The sequence below is a fragment of the Protopterus annectens genome, chromosome 1.part1 (assembly GCF_019279795.1).
Source record: "Protopterus annectens isolate FY-2018-M chromosome 1.part1, PAN1.0, whole genome shotgun sequence".
Classification (NCBI taxonomy): Eukaryota; Metazoa; Chordata; order Ceratodontiformes; family Protopteridae; genus Protopterus; species Protopterus annectens.
In genome coordinates, this window is record NC_056726.1 from 597,120,152 (window position 1) to 597,146,978 (window position 26,827).

Sequence of the window (26,827 nt, forward strand, 5' to 3'; positions counted from 1 at the left end):
ATCTCTGATCTTATCGTCCACCATCAACAACTTCCAATTATCTTCTAATATTTGTTTAATGCGCGTGTTCCTATTGGTGAAGGGAATGGTTAGCCTATTGTTGGTCCCTGTGTTACTCGCATTTCGCATGCTCGTGAAGTTGTCATCCCTATTGAAAAACGGGGTCCCTTTCCCAGTTCTATGTGTATTTCCCACCTGCATGGCTTCCTGTACTTCGACCTTCTTATAGCCTCTAGAGCAAAATTGTCAGCCAGTCTAGTTTGTTCCTGTCTATAAGCTGTTTCCTGTGTTGTTAACCTCGATGCTCTGAGGACTTGATTTTTAACTATGTTGGAATGTGTGTGTCTGGGGTGCATACTGTTGCGATGTTATAAGCTATTTCTCCAACAGGACTTCCTGAATATCTCAGTATCTATCCCATTGGTCCCTTTTGTTATCTTCACATCAAGAAAATCAATAATGTCCTGTGAATGTGAACATTCAAAGACCAAAAAATTGGTCGTACCATTGATGTATTGGACAAACTCATACAACTGTCCTTCAAAGGCAAAAGACTAAAGCACCTTTAAAGACAAAGAAACAAGTACAACAGCCTCATGGACAGGCCTCCATGCCCAAAAAACAGATGCTCAAAATGGCCGAAGACTTTATTAATTTGATCAGGGGTTCCCATCCCCCACCTGATAAAAGGCCTAGGCAAGAGACAGAATATGAATCTTCAGATCAGGTTTCCATTTCATCTGACTCCTCTTCTGATCAGGAATACTCTCTTCCTCCCTATGAGGAATATGATGCTGAAGAATCTATCCCTTCAGCCTCTCCTCCTGAGGATTACTCTTTTGGGGAAACCTTACATACCATGAGGGAGCATTTTCACTGGGAGAGCCAAGATTTTTCAGAATCTAAGAAAAGGCTCAGAGACTTCCTTTTACTACCACAACACAGGCCCCTAGCTATTCCACCTGTGTTAGACATTGTTGATGTATTTTCAGAGTCCAGTCTGACCCCCGACTCCTTACCTCCAGCTCCTGTTAAGCCAGACAGGTACTACAGGGTTCCTGACTCTCATAAATTCCTTTTCAAAAACCCTGCTGCTGACCCAGAAACTATTACTGTGTCCCAAAGGGGTAAAGGCCTCCGTTGCAAAAAAAACCTACCCCCTCTGACAGGGATTCTAGGGCATTGGACAGATGGGGAAAAAAGATTTACACTTCTGCTACCTTGGCTATAAGGGCTTTAAATTGTTAGTTTCATATGCTCAAATATCAGCAATATATTATGTCACTGCTTAAACAGAAAATGTTGATAAATTCTGAATGTGCAGAAAACAAAGAAATGCAGGATTTATTGCATGCAGCTGAACAAGTTGGAAAGCATACTTTGCAATGTGGTTTTGATTCTTTGGAGGCCTCCTGCAGAGCCGCTGTTACGGGTTCTGCCATCAGGAGGCATGCTTGGTTAAAGGAACAAAATCTGCCTGATCATGTCAAAGCAAAATTATTAGATGCCCCATTACAGCATGATACTTTGTTTGGTGTTAAAGCAGAAGAGGTGTTAAAGAAAATGGAGGACAAAGCTAAATCTATGCAAACGGTTAAGGATTTCTTACATGTTCAGCCTCCAAGATTTAGCAGACACTGGCCTACAAAGAATTGGTCCTTTCCAGTGTCAGACAGACAACAAAGGGGCAGATATAGACGCCCAAGAGGCAGATCCCAGCCCCAAGGTTCGTACAGGCCTAAAGAATGGGGTGCTTCTACCTCCAAAAGTGGAGAAGACAAATCACAGCCATACAGGAAACAGTCCGAATGACTCCCCCCTGCCTGCACCAAGCACTTTTCTTCTGGCAGCACCTTTTGGGGGGAAACTAGCACTTTTTGCTCAAAATTGGCACATAATAACCCGGGACAAATGGTCCTAGGCATAGTGTCACAAGGCTACAAGTTTCACTTCCATACCCTGCCAAGGACAAACAGTTGGCCAGACCTGCCAAAACATCAATGGGCAGAGGCACAAAAGCAAGTCTCATCCCTCATGGACATGAGGGCCATTCAACAAGTACCACAGCAAGAGCAGGGACAAGGATTTTATTCAAGAATGTTCTTGGTACCAAGAAAGGACAAGACCTGGAGACCAATACTGGACCTATCTATTCTAAACACATTTCTGGATGTACCAAAATTCAAAATGTTGACTCTACTGCAACTTCTGCCCATGCTGGGCAAGAAGGCTTGGCTTGTGACTTTAGACCTAAAAGAGGCTTACCTGCATGTCCCAATCAGACAAACATGCAGAAGATACCTCAGATTCAAAGTTGGCTCAATGCACTACCAGTTTTCTACACTGCCCTTTGGCTTATCTACTGCGCCCAGGGTCTTCACAAAGTGCCTGGCACCAGTAATTGCATTCTGCAGACAAAGAGGAATACAAATATATCCTTACTTGGACAACTGCCTCATTCAAGCAGAGAACAAGGACATTCTACTACAGCATCTGGCGTTTGTAAAGAGATTTCTAACAGGTCTAGGGTACACAGTCAATGAAAATAAATCAAAACTAGTACTCTCTCAAGAGATAATATTCCTGGGTGCAAGTTTAAATACAACTGCCCAGATGGCTTATCTCACGCCAGACAAACAAAGGCAATTGACTACCTATTTCAACATGTTGGCAATAAAGGCCCAGTTATCTGCAAGAAAAATTCTGCAGGCTTTGGGCTTCATGGCATCCTGCATTCTACTAATTCCATATGTGAGACTGCATATGAGGAAACTTCAATGGCACCCAAAAAGTGTTTGGCCTCAACATTGCCACAGCCTGGAAACAATAATTACCCTCATTCCCTGCCTGCAACAGGAGTTTCGATGGTGGGCAAAGGCTTGTCACCAGAACAAGGGACAGCGATTCACTTTACCCCTAGCCAGGCAGACATTAACAATGGATGCATCAGATTATGCCTGGGGGGCCCACATGGCAGGAAGATGTATTCAAGGCACATGGTCCACAAACCAAATGCATCTACATATCAATCAAAAAGAGATGCTAGCTGTTCAGAATGCCCTGACAGCCTTCAAGTACCTACTTCATCTGGGACAACTACTGATAAAGATGGACAACACCACAGTCATGTGGTATATAAACAAGCAGGGAGGCACTCATTCTTACCCCCTTTGCAGACTAGCCATGACTTTGTGGGACACAGCATTGACCTACCAAGTACATCTGCAGGCACAATTCCTGCCAGGAAAAACAAAATACTCTGGCAGGCGAACTAAGCAGAAACCTCATGGATCCCCACGAGTGGAAATTGGATCCACAAGTCTTCAGAATGGTAACAAGGAAATGGGGATGCCCGGATATAGATCTATTTGCCTCTCCTCACAACTACCAACTAAAAAGAATCTGCACAAGGACTTCTCACAGACAAGCATGGAAAGTGGACGCCCTATCTTTCAGCTGGAAAAGTTTAACAGTATATGCCTTTCCCCCACTGCCTCTCCTCCCCAAGGTACTCCTAAAGGTCAGACAAGAGAAGCCAAAGATGATACTGATTGCCCCAGACTGGCCTCGCCAGTACTGGTATCCAATCCTAAGGAACTTCTCAATGCCTGGCTTGGATGACCGTGCCTCAGATACCTCATCTACTATCCCAGCAAAACATTCAGATCTTGCACAGCCAACTAAAGACCTTAAATCTACCGACATGGTGGATAATGTAGTCATACAAAACGCACCTCTCACTAAAGCTGTAATGGATGTCATTTTGGAGGCCAGAAGGCCTAGTACCAGAAAATCTTATGCTGGAAAATGGAAGCGATTCTGTGCTTTGAACCAGGCACAAGGAATTGACACAGCTGTACCAAATACTCCTCAGATTTTGCAATACTTAACTGAGATGCTGGACAAAGGCCTATCTTTTTCATCAATTAAAATTCATGCCTCTGCCATTTCGGCTCATTAGAATACAGAGCCACCAATCTTTTCTCATTCATTGTTAAGGCAGTACCTCAGAGGAGCCAAAAACTTAAGGCCTCCAAGGAGATCACCAAAACCTGCATGGGACCTCAATTATGTCTTGGAAAAACTCACCCTGCTTCCTTTTGAGCCAGCCGCTACAGCTGATATAAAGTTTTTATCTTGGAAAACAGCTCTGCTCCTAACAATAACCTCTGCAAGACTAGTTTCAGAGCTACAGGCACTCATGGCTGTGGAACCTTTTATCATTTTTTATCCAGACAGGGTTTCTCTGAGGACAAAGCCGACATTTATGCCTAAGGTAGTGTCCAGCGTGGCCCTTTACCAAACTATTCATCTGCCTACTTTTTATCCAAACCCACAGAATAAGGGGGAGAGAATTCTGCATTCTTTGGACATACACAGACAGCTACGCTTCTACTTGTACAGAACCAAAGCTTTCAGAAAGACAGAACTACTACTAGTGGCATATGCTGCAGGATCACAAGGAAAGGCTATCTCAAAGCAGACTATTTCAAAGTGGATAGGCCACTGCATTAGTTTCTGCTATTCACAACATGGCAAGCCAGTGCCTAAGGGCATTAGGCCACATTCAACCAGAGCAGCAGCCACTTCAGCAGCCTTCCTCAGGTGAGTACCAACCAAAGGTATTTTAGAGGCTGCTACCTGGAGTTCACTGCACACCTTTACAAAGCACTATCATTTACAACTCTACTCTAAATCCAGGGCAGGCTTTGCCACTGCAGTTCTGCAGGGCCTCATAGCCGCTCCTAATGCTATTTAGCACCAGCCTCCCAACCATAGCTTTGGGATTCAATCGAAGTGTAATGACTGCAACAGTGAAACACGAAGAACGTAGTACAGTTGTGTACACTTAACTTAAATGTAGATGTTCAAGTGTATTCACTCTTGCAGTCCACATTACCCACCCACCATCCCCCATATCTTTGCTGCAACTTATCTGAACTTCTCTAATCTATACAACCTATGTGGTGTGTGGTGTATTTGCTTATAGATGAAGATATAATATATTTTGGTGCATGCATGTTTTATTGGCATATTTTTAGCCTACCCTTTTGGGGGCAGCTGACATCTGGGGCTAGAAAAACTGAAGAAAATGGCGTCGGCTGCATCTTTTATACCCCTGGCGCACTGACGTCAGGGAAGAGGCGACAGTAACCGACGCCGGACCTAGACTTTGGAATTCAGGCCGACTGAGGGTTGCCTGCCAGCAGGATAACCCAAGTGTAATGACTGCAACAGTGAATACACTTGAACATCTACATTTATGGTAAGTGTACACAACTGTACTTTTCCTCTTCGGGCACTTCCCTGGATCATCCCTTGAAGTTCCTGCGAAGAAATGCAAGAGAAAGCACTTAGACTCCCCAGAAGAGTCATTCACTGAAGATACTGATCTTGATGAAGGGGAACGTCACCCCCTGATGATTCCTTCGGGGACATCCTAGAAATCCTGAAACAGAGGGATGGCTGGTCCTCCATCCAACCTTCCTTGGAGGAGTCTGTATACCTGGAGGTTTTTCATCATTAAATTGATCACGCAGCGGGCATGGAAAATGCCCGATGCCATTGAGCTGATCCCCAAAAGGCCTGACCATATCTTATCAGCCCCTAAGGATGAGCCTTACTGGTCCAAAGGAATGCCCATTGACGCCATGGTGATAGTGGCAGCCACGAAAAGGGAACCTCCCAAGAAAAGTCTGACTATCCCCCCTTCTAACAAGGAGTCTAGGACTTTGGATAGATTTGGGAAGTGCTTTTATGCTTAAGCAACCTTCACTCTCAGGTCCTTGAATTACCATGCCATCACCTGCTATAAACAAACTCTACAACAGAAGAAAGAAACTGTTGCAAAAAAGAGTAAAATTCCATGGCTGGAAGAACTCCCTGGTCAGCCTGAGTAAGAAGCTGAGTTCTCTCATAAAAGCCTCCAATGCTAGTTATGAAAACAAAATCGCCACTGATTCTAAAGACAACCACAAAGCATTCTATAGCTGTGTCAAGAATCTCAATGGCAACACTCTGATCTGCTCTGAGTTACAGCACAATGGCTCTAAATATACAGAACCAACTGATATTGCCAACATCCTGGCAGATAGGTTTAGTGCTGACTTTACCCCCCCCCCCACCCCCTAAAGGGCCCATCTCTATACCAGAAGATTGCAAAGTTCCTGTAATCACGGTTGCACACGTAAAAAACATACTCTCCACAGCCAAGAACACAGCATCCATGGGACCTGACAACATCCCAGGCTGCGTTCTACATGAACTACAGAATGAACTGGCACCCCTCCTAAGCACCATATTCAGTCATAGCCTCACCTCAGGCTTTATGCCCACGTAATGGCGGACAGTGACGGTTATCCCACTGCACAAAGGGGGAGCCACCATGGACCCCGGGAAACTACCGCCCCATTAGCCTAATGAGCCAGGTCTGCAAGGCCATGGAAAGTATCATCATGGAACTTATAAACAAAGACATCGGTAATCTCCAAACTCTGTACCCCACCCAGTTCAGGTTTGTAAAAGGCAGATCATGTCTGCTGAACCTGATTGACTTCTTTGAAGCAGTTACCAAAGCCGTAGATGAGGGTAAGGTGGTTCACACAGCCTATCTAGATGTTGACAAGGCTTTTGACACCATCCCCCACTCTGGAATTATGGATAAACTCACTAAACTAGGTATAAATCCCTATGTCACAAGATGGGTTGCCAACTGGCTTACTGACAGAACCCATATTGTGAAAGTAGCACCTCCAAATCCGACTTCAGGCCGGTGAAAAGTGGAGTACCACAGAGTTCAGTCCTGGGTCCTCTCCTGTTTGGTATCTACTTTTCTGAAGTACAGGCTAACACAGAAGGTCTTTGGCTAACGAAGTTTGCAGATGACTGCAAACTGGGAGCCATAATTGAAACTCCTAACGATGTGGACATCCTACAGTAGGGCCTCACTAAGACAGATGCCTGGTATCAAAGCCATGGCCTCAAGCTCAATGCCAAAAAGTGCATTGTCATCCCCTTTGGTAAAAACTCTGTACCCATGAGCAACTACGTAGGTGATAGTCTACTTAACACCAAAGGTGTGATAGGAGACCTTGGGACACAGGTGAACAGTAGTCTCTCCTTTGATAATCACATCGCCACAGTAGTTAGGAAATCCTTCTACATGGCACACCTCATCACAAAAGGTTTCTCATCCAGGAAAAAAAGAGGTCATTGTTCCTCTCTACTAGTCACTCATTAGACCCATTATAGAGTACAATGCCCTTTTTGGTATGAACCTCACAAGACATCTACAACAACTGGAAAGACTGCAGAAATACCTCACACAGATGCCATACGCAGACCATCTCAAAAAACTCCAGGTTTACTCCGTCACATATCGCCTACTCAGAGGTGATCTCTGTCTAACATACAAAGCTATGTCAAACCCAGAGCTTTTGGACATGCTCTGCTTAAAGAAATCCCAATCCCTCCAAGCTACACGATCTAGGGACCTAAACCTTGTCACCACAATAAACGGAACATGCTGGACGGATAGATTCCTGTCCCAGAGACTTCCCATACTCTGGAACAAACTACCTATCTGTATCAAACAAAGCTCCTCATTAGCACTCTTCAAGAAAAATCTTTGATTGGATGGGAAATAGGAAATTCACCACGGGGATCACCTCTGTGGCTCTGCTTGACCGGGGCACAGGAAAATAATTTTCTTTGGTGGCAAAAGCCACGATACCTTTTTGGCTAGGCTTGTATAGGCCCTAGGGTCGATAGACTAGTACCTACCTATGAACCTATATGGCGCATTTGACAAGACTACAGAGGGATCTGATCAAGGAGCTCTCTGATACCTTTGAAGGTGCAATGGCTGAAGGGGTATGGGACAAAGTTTCCTCTTAGCTAGAAACCCTTGATGCAGTTTCTCTCTCGTCCATGAGGCTGATTGCTCACTCAGCTGAAGGGACTTCCACAGCAGCGGGTTCAGGCATAGCCATTATAAGGTATTCCAAGATGTGCTTTTGTGACTTTGCGGAGCCATTCAAAGCATCATTCGTCAGTGCTCCGTTTGATGGCTGTACTCTTTTTGGTGCCAAGGTAAATAACACTTTAGCTAGATGTGAAAAGGATGGTAAGACCCTTTCTGCCATAAGCGTACATTTCTCCACTCCTCAGAGGCCCTAGTCCAGGAACCAGAGAAGTGAGAGACTATGGTTTAAAAACTCCAAAGGGCCTTTCCAGGATTTATGCAGCAAAGACTTTCCCCGGGGCAGAGGGGGAAGTAATGGAAGATGTTTCCCCAGAGGCAGAAATGGACTGCAAAACCAGGGGTCCAGAGAATGTTTTTCTGGTACTTCCTACCATCACCCCTGAACTGGTGCTCAATTGCCCTCTTCTGGAGGCAGTTGGGGGACGACTCTCTCTCCACTAATCTGCCAGGCAAACATTAACTACGGGCAAATGGATGTAGGGAATAATATCCCGTCATTACAAAATACCACTGTCACTTCCCCCATCATCCCAAAAGAAATTCCTAGACGTACCACCCAGTCACAGGGAAGAAGCAGCTTTAGAAATTCAAAGACAGCTAGACAAAAGAGTCATCCAGAAAGTCCCACCAGACCAAATAAGGATCCAGGTTTTACTCAAAGTTCTTTTTATTGCCCAAAAAACAGGGGACTGGAGACCCATCTTGGATCTCAGCCAGTTTAGCAAACCAAATTCTGGATAGTCTCGGTACAATCAATACTTCATTCTTGGAAAAAAGGTGATTGGATGTGCTCTGTAGACCTTCATGATGCTTATTACCATATAAAAGTGGACAAAAGCTGCCGGAGGTGTCTGCGCTTCCGGCTGGGAGCCAGTCATTTCCAATTCAGAGCATTGCCCTTTGGACTCACTACAGCCCCCAGGATGTTCACCAAATGAATGGCAGTAGTGGCAGCTCATCTCAGACTTCTAGGATCTCGAGCATTTCTTTCGACAACTGGCTCCTTACCGCTACCACTAGTTGTCCATTAGAATGGGTAAGAGATTAAACATCTCTAGGCATAACCATAAATTTTGAGAAATCAAGCTTGCAACCCGTTCAGTAATTAGAATTTATCAGATCCTATTTAAACACTGTTTCAGGAATTGCCTCACATCCTCCAGAAAAACTTCAACGTATCAGATCACAAGTCAGGCAAATTATTTGAAACAAAAGGGTTCCAGCAAGAATAGTCCTACAGAGACTGGGCTCCATGGCAGTGTCAATCACTTTTGTTCCCTTGGCAAGGTATCGCATGCAAATTTTGCAATGGCTACTTGCTTCCCAGAGGTCTCTGATGTACCTACCAATGTCTCACCTAATCCTGATTACCAATCGCTGCAAACAGGATCCCACATGGTGGCTCCACTCCGATTCTCTTGGGTCGGCTATTCATTCTTCCCCAGCCCTAATTTAGAGTGACCACGGACACTTCCCCGATGGGATGGGGGCATTATCTGAGAAGAACAGTCCAAGGCACGTGGTCCCAGTTATAGAGGCCAACTTGCACATCAGTGTTTTAGGGATGAGGGCAGTGTTGTTAGCATTGCAAGCATTCCAAGACATCCCTTCCTCTAGGGGCAGTAGCTATTCAGACAGGCAGGATGTTGGTAGTCTGATACATCAACAAACAATGGGGAACCAAATCTTACCCATTGTGCCAGGAAGCCCTCAGAGTTTAGCAATGGGCGATTTCTTCCAGCCTTTTTCTCACAGCAATTTGCATCTTTGGGAGCTGCAATGTGATAGTGGACCTCACGAGTGGTCTCTCAATTCTGTGGTGGCGAAGGAGATTTTTCATCACTGGGGCCAGCCTATCTGCGATCTTTTTTGCGCCCTCCTAAACAACAAGTGCAGCAGTTACTTTGCCCCTAATCTCCCCTCCGGGGAAGTCACCCAGAGATGCTGTTCTCCACAATTGGACCCCTGGTCTCCTTTATGCCTTTCCCCTGACTCCATTGATATCCCAGTTTCTAAAGAAAGCCAAAAGGTCAGATAAGTCAATAATCCTCATTGCTCCCTTCTGGCCTTGACAAGTTTGGTGTCTGAAGTAGTTTACTTCATTTGGTCTTCAACCTGTGGGCTACAGGATTATTGGATCTGAGCCGGCAATCTCACTAGCATCTGCTGCGAGCTCCAAGATCCTCCCCTTACCCATAATACACATCCACTACCTTTCAGCCCCCAGATCTCGTTTGCCATGGCTAGCTGAAGTATCGTGCTCTCCAGGGCTCCGAGTAGTAAGTGGGTATTAAAGCTTTTAGAAAGCCTTTTTTCTTAGGATAGTGGTTAGTATAGGTTCCCCTTCTCCACTCGCTTGGTGCGTCGTGTTTTTCAACTTTATTGTTGTTAGCTTAGTTTAGTAGTTAGTGTACTTGCTTCCCCTACCTCCTCAGTGCATTCTGTGTGAGAGTGTAGTGAGTGATTTTCAGTGGAAAAACCTTATCTTTTTTTGTGTACTTGTTTTCCCCTCTTTGTCTAAATGGCTGATAAGCCGGTGTTTAAAAGGTGCACTGAGTGTGGCCATAAGCTGTGCCCAGTAGATGGCCACACTCTTTGTGTAATGTGCTTGGGAGTTGCCCATCTTAGTACAGACTGTGCTGTATGAGCGGGTTTTAACCCACGCACAATCAAGGACAGGAAGGCTGAGGCGGTTGCCTTGTTCATGGCTTTGGTCACAGCGGCTGCTGTGGCCGCCTCTCCTTCTCTTGCCCTTGCTTCTCCTCACTCCCAGGCTGGGACTCAACCTCCCATTTCAAAGTGGAAGCGGAGTGGAAAAGGGGCAGAGTGAAGGAGAAAGAGAGACAAAATCCAGGACAGAGAAACGTAAGAGGTCCCCAGACCTCCCTTCACCTGCTAAGAGTCATGGCTCTGATCTCCAAGGTTTTCCCCTGAGCTGGAAGAGACACACTGTACATCTAGGGCCTCGGTTACCCGACCCGCAAGGTCCGAGTCCGTGGCCTCGTCGAGGTCCACATGGTCCTTATTGGAAGTCGACATGGATAAAATGATTAGGAGGTTCATTCGTGCTCAGATCCAGATGGGGGTCTTGCCAGCCCCCTCTCCCTCAGGAGGGGGGAGCTCGCTTCACTTTTTTACACCAATTTCTCCTTCTCTGATCCATCCACCTGGTTCGGAGTACTCTGATCCGAGGATGGCTTTAGTCAGGGGGTCGGCGTCGACGGTACCTGCTTCCTCAATGCCGACAGCTGCCTGGAGAGTGTCTGATCCGACCAGCTCGGACTGAGCCGCTCTCTGAGCCGGAGCTTGGGTGTCAGATCTTAGGGAGTGGAACTTTTTTCATCGGCTCCATCTTTGTCGGGCCAAGTTTCCTCCCTCTGAGCTCCGTCCTCTAAGGGCTCTGCTCCGATTCTCTCGTCGGACCCAGAGAGACCGGTTTCCTTATTGGTTCCACAGGAGGGTTGTTCTCCCTCTGTGTTCGACGTGGTAGAAAGGGTTTCACTCCGCTGGATTGAGACTCCTGACTATCCCCTCGAACTCCGCCCCGACCCCCTTGGCTCTTTCTACGAATCCCGTCATTTTACCAGAGGGACAGCCTGTGCTCGAGGAACCCCAGACGGTTCCCCCTGAGGAACAAGTGGCATGCGAGTTCCCTCTGGAGAGCCCCACCGGAGATGTGCCTCGCAAGCATATGTGTAAGAGGAGGCACTTGGACATCCCCTGAGTCTCTCACCGAGTATTTGGGTTTGGATGATGTGGATGATCCCTGAGGTCACCTCCCGAGGATGTCTCCTTTGGAAACATCATGGAAATCCTTTGCCAACGGGGGAGGCTGGTCTGCCCCCAAACCTTCTTCTGACGAGTCCGTGTTCGGCACTGGTCCATCTACTTCTTGGGTGTCCCCTCCCGCAGATTCCTTGGTGGACATGATCAACTTGTGGGCTTGGAAGGAGCCACTGTCCCACAAGGCCTGACAAGATCTTGAGTCCACCTTTGGATAGGCCAGCGTGGAACAAGGGCTCCCCCGTAGACTCTATGGTGGTAGTAGCAGCCACAAAGAAGGAACTATCCCAGGAGAGATCCTCGGTTCAGCAACGCTTTGGGAAGCGGGTTTATGCTTTAGCTACCTTTTCTGTTAGGGCGCTGAACCACTTGGCCCACGTCACAAGACTCCAACATGACCTGGTAAAGGAGCTGGCGGAGTCTCCCCCCAAGTCCATGTCACAGGATGACAGGAACTCGTTCTCCACGAGGATGGCCACTTTAAAAGCAGTCTCCAGTGTGTCCATGTGGCTCCTTTCACATGCTACTGAAGGAGTGGCTAGGGCGGCTGGATCTGGCGTGTCCATGAGGCGTAGTGCCTGGCACAGACTTTGTCAATTTTTGGAACCTTTCAAGGCGTCCTTTGCCAATGCCCCTTATGACAGCTCTACTCTCTTTGGTAATACCATCCAAGAGACTTTAGTCCAGAGTGAGAGGGATGGGAAGACACTGTCTGCCTCTAGAATCCGCTTCTCAAACCCTCAAAGGTCCTTTTCCCGGAATCAGAGAGGGCAAAAGAAGATGTGGTTCCAGAAGTCACAGTATTCCCGGGACCCTCAGGGCTCTCCTTCTTCGCCTAGAGGCAGAGGGGGACAGAATGGACCTCTGGCCAGAGACAGAGGGGGGTCCGAGGAATTTTGGGTCTCGAGAACCTTTCTCTGAAAGGCTCGGTCAGCAACCCTGAGGGGTGGCCCGACTGCTCTACTCTGGAGGCAGTCGGGGGACGATTGTCCTTGCACCTGGTGGCATGGGAGTCCGTAACATCTCTGTGCTTCAGATCATATCCAGAGGATAATCTATCCCCTTTGTGGTTCTTCCCAAATCTCCCAAATGCCTCCCGGATGTACAACCCATGCAAAGAGAGGCAGCAGCACAGGAAATTTCCAAGCTGCTAGGAAAACGAGCCATCAAAACCGTCCCCCAGATCAGTCTGGATTGGGCTTCTACTCCAGGTGCCATAGAAAATGGGGGACTTGAGGCCCATTCTGGACCTATCTACCCTGAATTTGTCAGTTGCCAAAGAAAAATTTCAGATGGTCACACTGCAGTTTGTCATGCCGTACCTGCAAGAGAGCGACTGGATGTGCTCGTTAGACCACCAGGATGCTTACTATCACATAAAGATGCACAGAAGCTCCAGGAGGATTCTCCGCTTCCGGCTAGGAGTCTATCATTACCAGTTTCGCGCCCTGCCCTTTGGTCTCACTACAGCCCCCCCCCCCCCACCCCAGGGTGTTCACCAAAGTGATGGCGGTGGTAGCGGCTCACCTGAGGCATCAGTGGATTCAGGTATATCTGTACCTGGACGATTGGCTCCTCACTGGTCCCACCAGGCGTCTACTCTCTCAAACCAGGGATTATTTCATAAACCTTGCCCTGCACTTGGGGATCGCAGTCAACTCATCCAAATCACTTCTAAATCCTGTCCAGGTGATTGACTACATTGGGGCACGGGTAGATGCATTACAGTGCAAAATCTTCCTGACCTTGGAGAGAGTACAAAACCTGAGGATGCATGTCTCTCTGACATTGTTAATGATGTTTATTCAGAATCTAGCCTTAACCCAAACCCAGAGGGGGTTGGGAGGGTGGCCTAATGGTTAAGGTGTTTGCCTTACAAACAGAAGGTGCAGGGTTTGAGTCTCACAAGGGATAATTGGCTGAGCTTAAAATGGCTCGCAAGGGCAGTTAGCTTAGTACTAATCTATGAACCTCTATGAACCTATCTATCATTCTCCTCTTCCATCGGCGGAATCAGTGTTGAGGGCCTTAGGTTCAATGGCGGTGACAATAACCCTTCTCCCGTGTGCCCGGTTATATATGAGAATTCTACAGTGGACACGAGCTGTACAATGGTCCCTGTTGGAACTTCCATTGTCGTATCCAGTACAACTCAGTTGAGTCTGTCGGTCGACCCGTCTATGGTGGATGTGATGTTCTTCGTGTTTCACTGTTGCAGTCATCACATTTGGGTTATCTGCCTGCAGGTAGCCCTCAGTCTGCCTGAATACCAGAGTCTTGGATTCCTGCGTATGATGCTGTCTCCTCTTCTATGACGTCAGGGGTATAAAACATGCAGCCAACACCATTACATCAGTCTTTCTTGCCGTGCGGTGCCTGAAGCAGTTCGCAAGTGCCGGTTGGCCGACTCCTGAAATTTCATTTTCGAGTTTCAGAACCAAAGTCTTCAAAAAGATAAGTACCCCGTTGGGAATCTTTTTTCTTGCTCCAACCGATGTCAGTAAAAGTTAGCAATTGTATTACCTGTGGAAAGCAAATATCTCATAAAGATTTTCATTCGTACTGCATTCCCTGCTTAGGCCCAGACCACGACATCCCTTGCTGTCAGTTTTATGTCTTGTTCAACCCCCAAACTATTTGTCGTCGGGCTATCTTTGCAGCAAATTATTTTGGTACTCTATATCCGTACTATGAAATGGCTTTGTTAAGCCATCTGACTACCGATCTTCCGAAAAAACATAAGGATAAAGACAGAGACAGACTGCATAGGTCCAAAACTGCCGACGACGCTTCCGTTAAGCTAGTCGCCAGTCTGCTGGTACTCATTGAGGTGCTTTTGCAGCCCCTGATACCAGTTACTTCAGATTCACAGGCCTCTACTGAGACCCATTCGGAGTCCGGTATGCCACGAGATGCTTCTTCGACTATGGAACCTGCGGATGTCTCTACCTTGGATGGGTCCAGAGCTGCTGTGCAGGCACTGGCTTCTGAGGGTGTATTCAGGCCTACAGACTTGCATTTTAAAGCAACGCCATCTTCTTCATCCAGGCCTAAAACTCACCCCACGACTAGAAAACCGACGTCCAAACTGCATGCTCAGGCCCATATGCCTAAAAAACAAATGCTTAGAATGGCTGAAGACCTTATTACCTTAATTAGCGGAAGCCAGCCTTCCCCCTGTAAGAGATCTAGAACTGATTTTCCTTCTGATCAGGAATCTGATATTTCTGTTCCTTCTGATTACCATGATTTGCCCTAGTCTACCTATGAGGATTCTGATGCAGAGGATTCCATTCCCTCTGCTTCCCCTTCAGAAGATTTTTCTTTTGGTGAAACCTTGCACACTCTTAGGGAGCATTTCCGAAGGAAAAGCCAGGATAGTACTCTGACTCCAAAAAGAGGCTTAGGGAATTCTTACTCCTTCCTCAACACAGGCCTTTAGCTATCCCTCCTGTTTTGGACATTGTAGATGATGCTTTCTTGGAATCTAGACTTTCCCCAGACACCTTACCTCCAGCTGCCAGAAAACTTGACCGGTATTACAGAGTACCTGACTCTCACAAGTTCCTCCTCAAGAATCCTACTGCGGGTCCAGAGACCATTTCCCATGGATTAAAAGGCATTAAGGCTACTGCTGCAAAAAATCCTACCCCCTCTGATAGAGATTCTAGAGCCTTTGACAGATGGGGTAAGAAGGTATACACGTCTGCTACTTTGGCCTTTAGAGCTTTAAATTGCCAGTTTCATATGTTGAAGTACCAGCAGTATATTATGGGACTGCTTAAACAGAAAATTATGTTGATTCCTGACTTTGCTGAACACAAAGAATTACAGGATTTAATGCATTCTGCAGAACAAGTTGGTAAACTTACTTTGCAATGTGGTTTTCACTCATTAGAAGCATCTTGCAGGGCTGCTGTTACTGGGTCTGCACTTAGAAGGCATGCTTGGCTTAAGGAGCAAAACTTGACAGATCATGTTCAAGATAAATTATTGGCTGCTTCCTTAAACCAAGACCACCTGTTAGGCAACAAAGCAGAAGTCCTCAAAAGGATGGAGGAAAAAGCTAAATCTATGCAAACTGTTAGATTTCCTACAAGTACAGCCTCCTATATTTAGTAGGCATTGACCTTCAAAGAATTGGTCCTTTCCAGTCACTTCCAGGCTTTCTCACTCCAAACCAAGGAGCAGCAGACCATCTAGGTTACAGTCTCAGGCTACGCACAGGCCTAAGCAGTGGGGGGCTCCCACTTCCAAAGCAGGGAGTAGTAAGTCACCCCCCTATGGAAAAATGGCACAATGACTTAACCTTAACCCTTCCAAGCCCTGGTCAACTGCCTGCTCCCTTAAGAGGAAAGCTTGCCCTGTATGCAAAAAACTGGGAACTCATTACCCAAGACAAATGGGTTTTGAATATAGTTTCCCAAGGATACAGATTCCAGTTCCACACCCTACCAACCCCAAACGGTTGGCCAGACCTACCCCCAAATCAGTAGGCGGAGGCCCAACAGCAGAATGTTCTTCGTGTTTCACTGTTGCAGTCATCACATTTGGGTTATCTGCTTGCAGAAGCCCTCAGTCGTCCTGATTACCAAAGTCTTGGGTCTTGCGTTGGTTGCTGTCCATTCTTCCGTGACGTCAGTTCATCAGGAGTATAAAACGTGCAACCGACATCATTACCTCAGTCTTTCTTGCCATGCGGTGCCCAAAGCAGAAGCAGTTTGCAAGTGCCGGTCGGCCAACTCCTGAAATTTTCGTTTTCGAGTTTCAGAACCGAAGTCTTCAACTAAAAGCGAAGTACCCCATTGGGGAAACTTTTTCTTGATCTAAACCGATGTCATTAAAAGTAAATAATTGCATTACTTGTGGAAAGCAAATACCTCATAAAGATTTTCATTCATACTGTATTCCTTGCCTAGGCCCTGACCACGACGTACCTCGCTGTCGGTTTTGTGCCTTATTTAAACCACAAACTATCCATCGTCTGTATATTTTCGCTTCTAAATATTTTGGTGCTCGGTTCAGTTATCCTGATGTGTCTTTGTCGATAGTCTTCTGAAAAAACGCGAAGATAAAGACAGAGACAGGCTGCCTAGGTCCAAAGCTGCTGACAACGATTCTCCTAAGCCAGTTGCCAGTTCACCGGTACTCAGTGAGGTGCTTTCACAGCTCCTAATACCCGCTACTTCAGATTCACAGGCCTCTACTGAGACCCATTCGGAGTCTGGTATGCCGCGAGATGCTTCAACTGTGGAACCTGCGGATGTCTCTACCTTGGATGGGTCCAGAGCCGCTGTGCAGGCAACGGCTTCTGAGGGTGTATTCAGGCCTACTGACTTGCTTATTAAACCGACGCCATCTTCTTCAAGGCCTAAAACCCAAACCATGCCTAGAAAACTGACACCCAGACTGCATGGTCAGGCTTCTATGCCTAAACAACAAATGATAAGAATGGCTGAAGACCTTATTACTTTAATCATGGGAAGCCAGCCTTCCCCCCTGTAAGAGACCTAGGACTGAGTTTGCTTATGATACTTCTGACCAGGATTCTGAATTTTCTGTTTCCTCTGATGACCAGGATTTACCCTTATCTACCTATGAGTGTTCTGATGCTGAGGACTCAATTCCCTCTGCCCCCCTCCGAGAATTTCTCTTTTGGTGAAACCTTGCATACTCTCAGGGAGCATTTTTGTTGTGAAAGTCAGGATTTCTCGGAATCTAAAAAGAGGCTTAGGGATTTCTTACTCCTAACCCAGCACAGGCCTTTAGCCATACCTCCTGTACTAGACATTTTTGATGATGCCTTTTCTGAATCTAGCTTGGCCCCTGACTCTCTACCTCTTGCTCCCAGAAAACCTGATAGATATTGCAGGGTCCCTGACTCTCACAAGTTCTTTTTTAAAAATCATACTACGGATCCTGAGACCATTTCACAGGGACCCAAGGGCATTAAAGCCACTACTGCCAAAAATCCTAACCCCTCTGATAGAGACTCCAGGGTGCTGGATAGATGGGGTAAGAAGGTATACATTTCTGCAACCTTGGCCATTAGGGCCTTAAACTAACAGTATCATATGTTAAAGTATCAGCAGCATATTATTGGATTGATTAAACAGAACATGATGTTGATTCCTGATTGTGCTGAAAATAAGGATTTACAAGATTTATTGCATTCAGCTGAAGAAGTTGGAAAACATACTTTGCAATGTGGTTTTGATTCACTAGAGGAATCTTGCAGGGCTGCTGTAACTGGATCTGTACTTAGAAGGCATGCTTTGCTTAAGGAGCAATCCTTGCCAAATCATGTAAAATTGAAATTACTGGATGCTCCCTTAAACCAGGACCGCCTGTTTGACAACAAGGTAGAAGTTGTTCTTAAAAAGATGGAGGAAAAAGCTAAATCCATGCAAACTGTTAAATATTTTTTACAAGTACAACCTCTAAGGTTTAGTAGGCATTGGCCTTCCAAGAATTGGTCCTTTCCTGTCTCTTCCAGATCTTCAGTCCAAACTCAGACCCAGCAGAGCTCCCAGGCTTCAGTCCAGGATATGCATAGGACTAAGCAGTTGAGGCCGTCCACTTCCAAATCTGGGAGTAATAACACCCCCCCCCCCCCCCCCCATGGCAATCTGTCTCAATGACTTCTTTTTAAAACTTCCAAGCATTTCTCAGCTTACTGCCCCTTTGGGGGGAAAGATTGCTCTTCATGCAAAGAACTGGGAACTCATTACCCAGGAGAAATGGGTTTTAAATATAGTGTCCCAGGGATACAGATTTCACTTCCACACGTTACCAACACCAAGTGGGTGGCCAGATCTACCCCAAAATCAGTGGGCAGAGGCCCAAAAGCAAGTACTTTCTCTCTTAAGCATGGGGGCTATTCAGTTGGTACCAGAAAAGAAAAAGCAACAAGGTTTCTACTCGCGACTTTTCCTGGTACCCAGAAAAGGCAATTCATGGTGTCCTATCCTGGACCTGTCTACTCTAAACACCTTTTTGGTGATTCCAAAATTCAAGATGCTGATTCTTCACCAGTTGCTCCCTGTGCTAGGCAAGGACTCCTGGTTGGCAACACTAGATTTTAAAGGAAGCATACCTGCACATCCCAATCAGGGAATCTTGCAGAAGATACCTATGCTTCAAAGCAGGCTACACGCAGTATCAGTTCTCTGCACTGCCCTTTGGCTTATCTACTGCTCCCAGGGTATTCACAAAGTGCCTAGCTCCAGTCATTGCATTTTGCAGGCAAAGAAATATTCAAATATATCCATACCTGAACGATTGTCTAATTCAGGCAGAAAGCTAGGGCATACTTTTGAATCGTCTAGCCTTTATACAAAAGGTGCTAACTTGTCTGGGGTACACCATAAACAAAAAGAAATCACACCTGGTACCCCAACAACAAATTATATTCCTGGGAGCAAGCTTGAATACAACTTCCCTGATGGCTTTCCTCACCCCAGAGAAGCAAATTCATTTGACAACCTACTTCATGCAAGTGGCCACAAAACCCCTGCTGTCTGCAAGGCAAATACTACAAGCCTTTGGGGTTCATGGCCTCCTGCATTCTTCTAATTCCATATGCAAGACTGCATATGAGGAAACTACAATGGTATCTAAAAAGCCTATGGTGTCGACATTCTCAGGATCTAGAAGCAATGACTCCTATCATACCTTGCCTATGCCTAGAGATGTTCATCGTGCTATGCTGCTGCAGTCCTCACACTTGGGTTATCCTGCCATCAGGCGGTCCCGCAGTCGGCCTGAATTCCAAAGCCTTGGTCCGGCGTCGGTTGTCATCGCTTCTTCCCTGACGTCAGTGCGGCAGGGGTATAAAAGAGACAGCCGATGCCATTTTCTCCAGTCTTTCTTTCCGCGCGGTGCCCGAAGCAGAAGCAGTTTGCAAGTGCCGGTCGGCCAGCTCCTGAGATTTTCGAACAGAATTTCAGCCGAAGTCTTCTGTAAAGCTGAGTACCCCGTTGGGGAAACTTTTCTTGCCTCAGACCGATGTCAAAGTTGTTAATTGTATTTCTTCTGGGAAGCAAATACCTCAAGGATTTTCATTCTTATTGCATTCCTTGCCTAGGCCCAGACGACGACGTTTCTGGTTGTCGGTTTTGCACTAGGTTCAATAAACGCACTATTAAGTGTCGGGCTGATACCGCCCGACATTATTTTGGCAGAAAATTCAATTACATTATGTCGTCGGAACCTCCGACAGCCGCTATGTTTAAAAAAACGCAAGGACAAAGACCGGCAGCCTAGACCTAGACCAGATACCGAGGTCTCGGTTAGGCCTGCCGCCAGATCTTCGGTATTCAGTGAGGCACCAATGCAGCCCCTGACTACCGCAGATTTAGAAAATACGACTACCTCTCAGTCAGAATCTACTGGGCCACTGGAGCCGGTTCCTCCTCAACTCGCAGACGCCACCCCTGGCGGCGATCCGGAGACTATGGACAGGCCTTCGGTTTCAGAAGGCGTCTTTAAACTGACTACTCTCTCCGTTAAGTCATACACTAAGCTTCCAAAGGTTAAGAAACCGGGTCCACAGACTCCCATGCAGGCCTCTATGCCTAAAAAATAGATGCTCAAAATGGCGGAGGACCTGATCACCCTGATCATAGGTTCCCAGCCCCCTCCTGACAAAAGGCCTAGAATGGAGGAAGATTTACCTCCTCCTGACCAGGTATCCATTTCCTCAGCAGACTCTGAGGAACAGGATTACCCCTTCCCTCTCTATGAAGACTCAGATGCTGAGGAGTCTATTCCCTCTGTTTCCCCCCCTGAAGACTTCTCTTTTGGGGAAACCCTGCACACCACGAGAGAGCATTTCCACTGGGAAGGACAAGATTATTCTGACTCCAAGAAAAGACTCCGTGAGTTTCTCCTTCTACCTCAGCATGGACCCCTAGCCATTCCTCCTGTTTTTGACATTCTGGATGATGTCTGCACTGAATCCAGTCTAAATCCAGATTCCTTACCTCCAGCACCACCTAAACCAGACAGATACTATCGAGTCCCTGACTCTCACAAGTTTTTATATAAAAGCCCTGCTGCAGACCCAGAAACCATTTCCCAGGGTCCCAAAGGGGGTTAAGGCCTCTACTGCTAAGAATCCACTAGCTGTGGAAAGAGATTCCGGGGCATTAGAAAGATGGGGTAAAAAAAGTGTATACCTCTGCCACTTTGGCCATGAGGGCATTAAACTGCCAATTCCACATGATTAAATACCAGCAGTACTTGCTTACTCAGTTAAAACAGAAAATGATCCCTCAAACAGATCAACTAGATTTCAAAGGGTTGCAAGATTTGTTGCATGCAGCAGAACAAGTGGGAAAACATACCTTGCAGTGTGGTTTTGATTCTTTGGAGGCCTCATGTAGAGCAGCAGTCGCAGGGTCTGTAATACGTAGACATGCTTGGCTAAAAGAGCAGACTTTACCAGAACATGTCAAAGCAAAGTTACTGGATGCTCCACTGCAAAAGGATGCGTTATTTGGTGTCAAAGCAGAGGAAGTTTTAAAAAAGATGGAAGAAAAGGCAAAATCAATGCAAACAGTTAAAGATTTTTTTACAGATACAGCCTCCTCGCTTCAGTAGAAACTGGCCATCAAAAAACTGGTCCTTTTCAGACAGACCCCAAAGGGGCAGGTACAGACGCCCTAGGGGCAGAAGCCAGGCACAAGGTACCTTCAGGCCTGGACAAAGGCAAACAACAACTCAAAGAGGGGGAGACGACATATCTCAACCCTTCAGAAAACAAAATCAATGACTTTCCTCTTCGCCTGCCAAGCAAAATTGCCCAGGCAGCACCTCTGGGAGGAAAACTGGCTCTCTTCCCACAAAATTGTCACATCGTAACAAAGGACAAATGGGTTCTGGATATTATTACTCGAGGCTACAGATTTCATTTTCACACTTTACCACGGATGAGAGGCATGCCAAATCTGCCAACAAACCAATGGGCAGAGGCACAAAAGCAAATTTCAGCTCTCATGAACATGAAAGCAATTCAAAAGGTACCTGCAAAAGAGCAGGGTCAAGGATTTTACTCAAGTTTCTAGTACCAAGAAAGGACAAAGCCTGGAGACCCATCTTAGACCTTTCAATTCTAAACACGTACCTGGACATTCCCAAATTCAAAATGCTCACACTACAGCAGCTTCTTCCCATGCTGGGCAAGGAGTCTTGGCTGGTAACGTTGGACCTCCAAGAGGCATACCTGCATGTCCCTATCAGACAAGATTGCAGAAGATACCTCAGATTTTTGGCAGGCACAACGCATTATCAATTGTCTGCATTGCCCTTTGGCTTATCTACTGCTACCAGAGTATTCACGAAATGCCTGGCATCAGTAATTGCATACTGCAGACAGCGAGGAATACAAATTTATCCATATCTGGATGACTGCCTGATCCAAGCGGACAGTAAAGACATCTTACTACAGCATCTGGCATTTGTAACAAAGTTGCTAAGTTACCTAGGGTACACAGTAAACAAAAAGAAGTCAAAACTAATACCCTCACAAGAAATAATTTTCCTGGGTGCCAGCTTGAATACAGCGGTCCAGATGGCTTACCTCACGCCAGACAAGCAAAAACAACTGGCTCAGTACTTCAAAAAGATGGCAACTTCTACCCAGCTCACTGCAAGGAAATTCCTGCAGACATTGGGGTACATGGCATCCTGCATTCAACTAATTGCATATGCAAGGCTGCATATGAGAAAACTACAATGGTACCTAAAAAGTGTATGGTCCCAACACAAACACAGCCTCGAAGCAAGTATAACTCTCACTCCCTGCCTTCAAAAAGAGTTTCTATGGTGGGCTCAAGCAAACAAGGGCCTTCCTTTTGTCTCACCTCTAGCAAATCAGACCTTGACAACAGATTCATCAGACTACGCCTGGGGTGCACACATGGCAGGACAATGCATACAGGGCAAATGGTCTGCAAACCAAAGGCAACTACACATCAATCAAAAGGAGATGCTAGCTGTGAAAAATGCACTAACAGCCTTCAAGGACCTCTTGCATCCAGGACAACTTCTAATAAGGACGGACAACACTACAGTTATGTGGTACATAAACAAACAAGTAGGATCGCACTCCTACCCACTATGCAGACAGGCAATGGACTTGTGGAACACAGCATTAACTTACCAAGTGCAACTGCAAGCACAATTCCTGCCAGGAACAGAAAACATTTTGGCAGACAAATTAAGCAGAAATTTGTCAGACCCTCACGAGTGGAGACTACACCCATAAGTATTCTCAATGATAACTCAAAGTTGGGGACCACCAGACATAGATCTGTTTGCCTCAACCAACAATTGCCAGCTACAAAAATTTTGCACAAGGACTTGTCATCCCCTGGCCTGGAAAGTGGATACCCTATCATTCAGTTGGACAGCATTGACAGTCTACGCCTTCCCACCTCTGCCTCTACTGACCCAGGTATTACTGAAAGCCAGATCAGAGAGACCACAGATGACCCTCATTGCTCCGGACTGGCCACGTCAACACTGGTACCCACTACTACGAAACTTGACTCGCAGCCCTCCGTGGATCTTACCTCAATTCCCTCTGCTGTTAACCCAACAAAACTCTCAGATCCTTCACACTCAACTAAGGACCTTAAATCTAGCTGCATGGAAAATACCTTAAATTATCAAACACTTCTCTCAAAGGATGTTCAGAATGTCATTTTGGAGGTCAGGAGGCCCAACACCAGAAAAATTTACTCAGACAAATGGAAAAGATTTTGTGTATGGAGCCAGGCCAGAAGCCTAAATCCTGGCATCCCAAATATTCCGCACATACTCCAATATCTAACTGAGATGCTACACAAAGGTCTTTCTTTCTCATCCATAAAGATCCATGCTTCAGCCATTTCAGCTCAATATGATACGGTTCATCCCATTTTCTCTCATCTTTTGCTAAGGCAGTTTCTCAGAGGGGCAAAAAAATATAAGACCCCCCAGAAAACCACCAACTCCAACTTGGGATCTAAATTTTGTTCTGGGAAAGTTAACACTTCCTCCTTTCGAACCAGCCTTTTCAGCAGAGCTTCAATACTTGTCATGGAAGACAGCCCTGCTGCTGGCTATCACCTCAGCATGCAGAGTCTCAGAACTGCAGGCACTTATGGCAGTAGAACCTTTCATCATTTTCCATCAGGACAGAGTATCTTTACGCACCAACCCTTCCTTCATGCCAAAGGTAGTATCCAGTGTGGCTCTCAGTCAGACCATACACTTGCCCACCTTTTTTCCAAACCCACAGAATAAAGGAGAACGACTCCTTCACTCTTTGGATATTCACAGACAGTTATGTTACTATTTGGACAAGACAAAGGCCTTCAGAAAATCTGACCAACTCCTTGTATCCTATGCACCAGGCTCAGAAGGAAAGGCCATTTCAAAACAGACCATCTCCAAATGGATAGCACATTGCATCCACTTTTGCTACTCACACCACGGGAAAGCAGTGCCTGCTAGTATTAGGTCTCACTCTACCAGGGCTACAGCAACCTCAGCAGCCTTCCTCCGAGGAGTCCCAACAAAGGACATTCTGGAGGCAGCTACCTGGAGTTCATTGCACACCTTCACCAAGCATTACCACCTTCCTCTGTACTCAAAAATGGCGTCGGCTGCTTGTCTTATACCCCTGACATCATGGAAGAAGGGACAGCAACCAACGCAGGACCCAAGACTTTGTTAATCAGGCCGACTGAGGGCAACCTGCCAGCAGATTACCCTAATCTAATGACTGCAACAGTAAATATACTCGAACATCTAAATTTATGGTAAGTGTACACAACTGTACTTTATCTGGAAGGCCTGTCTAGACTGTGAGGATGTTTTATTTCTTTTTTTACATTCTTAACTCTGTCATGCAGGTGTGCACTTTAGCCACAGTGGCATTTGTCTGTGATCCTACAATTAGACCAGCTGCTTTGACACTCTTTGTGAATGCCATTTTACAGCAATTGATGTTTGCCACTTGGAGGGGAGGAGATGCCTTCAGTTGCAGGAAAAATGCGTTTTCTTCCTCTCCTGATGTAGAACTAGCGTTCAGTCATTTAATACTACTATTTCTCTTTGGCCTTTTGTCACGTGTACCACCCTTTGAATCCAGGTCAGTGGTTGCCTTAATGTCCTGCCTGTGTAACAAAAGGCTAGTCATTTTTGCTGCCACTTTACTTTTGTGGTGTTTTGTAATATGAACATGTTTGAGTACTTTAGTATAAAAATGCATACATGATATTTATTGCCATTGACATACCTCTTAGTAGTTTTAGAACAAAGTAGTAATGCAAAAATATAGCAAATACTAACAGACTTTGGTAACAATTTAAAAATTTTGTACACGTAATACTAGTTAATGAAATTTAGCTTTATTCAAAAATAATTGATGGCTGTAATAAATGGATATTTTTTTTTTTTGAGGAGTGTTAATGCTTTAGAGGGAGATCTGTTGGATATGAAGTAAAATTTCAATCTAGATGTAAACAATTTACCAGTTATCTTTTCTCTTCCTTTTTTGTCTGCAGGTGTTGGAATTCCTTCCCTTGAACCAGCTGGACTGGTTTCATTGGATCAGCTAATCAGCTAGAAATGACTTCGCTGAAAGAGACCATCATGGAGTAACAATCATAGCTCTGTAACTATTACTTAAATTACTGATCGTTCTGTTCCTTTTTTAAGTAATGACAATGTAGTATAACTGGCACCAGTCTTACTGTAAGACTAGGTGCCCCCTTGTCCTTAAAGGGATATGAGTGATCAAAGTGCATCACAAGAAGACCAACACATGTTCCACAGAGGGCCATCAAGGTTTAAGGATTCTATGAGAAATATGCAATCTGATGATTATTTTGCTAGAAAGTTCAAAGCTTTGAATAGTAATGCGAGTTTCTCTATGGCTTTAGGGACGCCTACAAAATCAGAAAGTCAGCCAAATGGAACACCTGCCATGCCCAAGATGGGTGTTCGAGCAAGAGTATCTGAGTGGCCTCCTAAAAAAGACTGTTTGAAAGAATTACCAAGCAAAACCTCGTGGGAAGGGAGATCTCCCACTGGATATGAAGGTGCAGGATCTGCTGTTCAGAATGGGCAAAATGAACAAAACATTGAAAATTCAATTGAAGCAAATGAAGAAGTGCCTGTAGACATGGATTTCACAAAAGCCAAGTACTCAATAGGGGACATTTTTTCACAATCTCCTCAAAGGGGCTTGCATCCGATAAGACAGCGAAGTAACAGTGATGTCACTATCAGTGACATAGATTCAGATGACATCCTCGACCAAAATGCTGTGAATCCTAATACTGGTGCAGCTCTTCATCGTGAGTATGGAAGCACTTCTTCAATTGATAGGCAGGGTTTATCAGGAGAAAACTTTTTTGCAATGCTAAGAGGGTATCGAGTTGAAAATATAGAACAGAGAAACTTTACTCCATTTGTTTTTTCTGAAGTATTTCAGTATGATCCTGTTGTGTCACCCAGTCTTCATGCAGCAGCGAAGATTTCCAGAGGAGAATTTGTTAGACTTTCTGGGTTTGACTACCTGGATAGTTCTTTACTCCTTAGCCGAGACAAAGATAAATCTTTTAAACACAGATTAAAATCAGAATCTGTAGAGACGTCCATTTTCAGAAAACTGCGAACTGCTAAAAGTGAACATGAAGCTTTGAAATTCTCTTTAGAGCAAGATGACAGCAGACTTGACAAAAGTCTTCAGCCTCTGTCTTATCAGAAGTGTTTTGCACATTATGATGTCCAGAGCATTTTGTTCAATATCAGTGAAGCTATGGCTAACAGGACTAATGTAGGCAAAAGAATAAATACAACCACAGGGGCGTCAGCAGCATCACAGCACCAGATATCAGGGGGACAGCCTGGTAGCTGTGAATCTCCTTTGGGAAGTAAGGAGGATCTGAACTCCAAAGACAACTTAGAAACAGATGAAGGAGATGGAAAAAGCAATGATATGGTTCTTAGTTGCCCTTATTTTAGGAATGAAGTTGGAGGAGAAGGAGATAGGAGAAAATTTCA

The 26,827-nt window shown here is 45.6% G+C and overlaps 1 protein-coding gene across 1 annotated transcript in view; it reads left to right on the forward strand.

The window, feature by feature from the left end:
• SIPA1L2 (signal induced proliferation associated 1 like 2) overlaps positions 1-26,827 on the forward strand; it is a 2,064,602-nt gene that overhangs the window by 488,959 nt on the left and 1,548,816 nt on the right. Inside the window, exon 3 of the mRNA XM_044087172.1 lies at positions 25,324-26,815. Coding sequence (XP_043943107.1) covers positions 25,548-26,815 — 1,268 coding nt within the window. The 5' untranslated portion in view covers positions 25,324-25,547. The remainder of the gene's footprint in view (positions 1-25,323; positions 26,816-26,827) is intronic.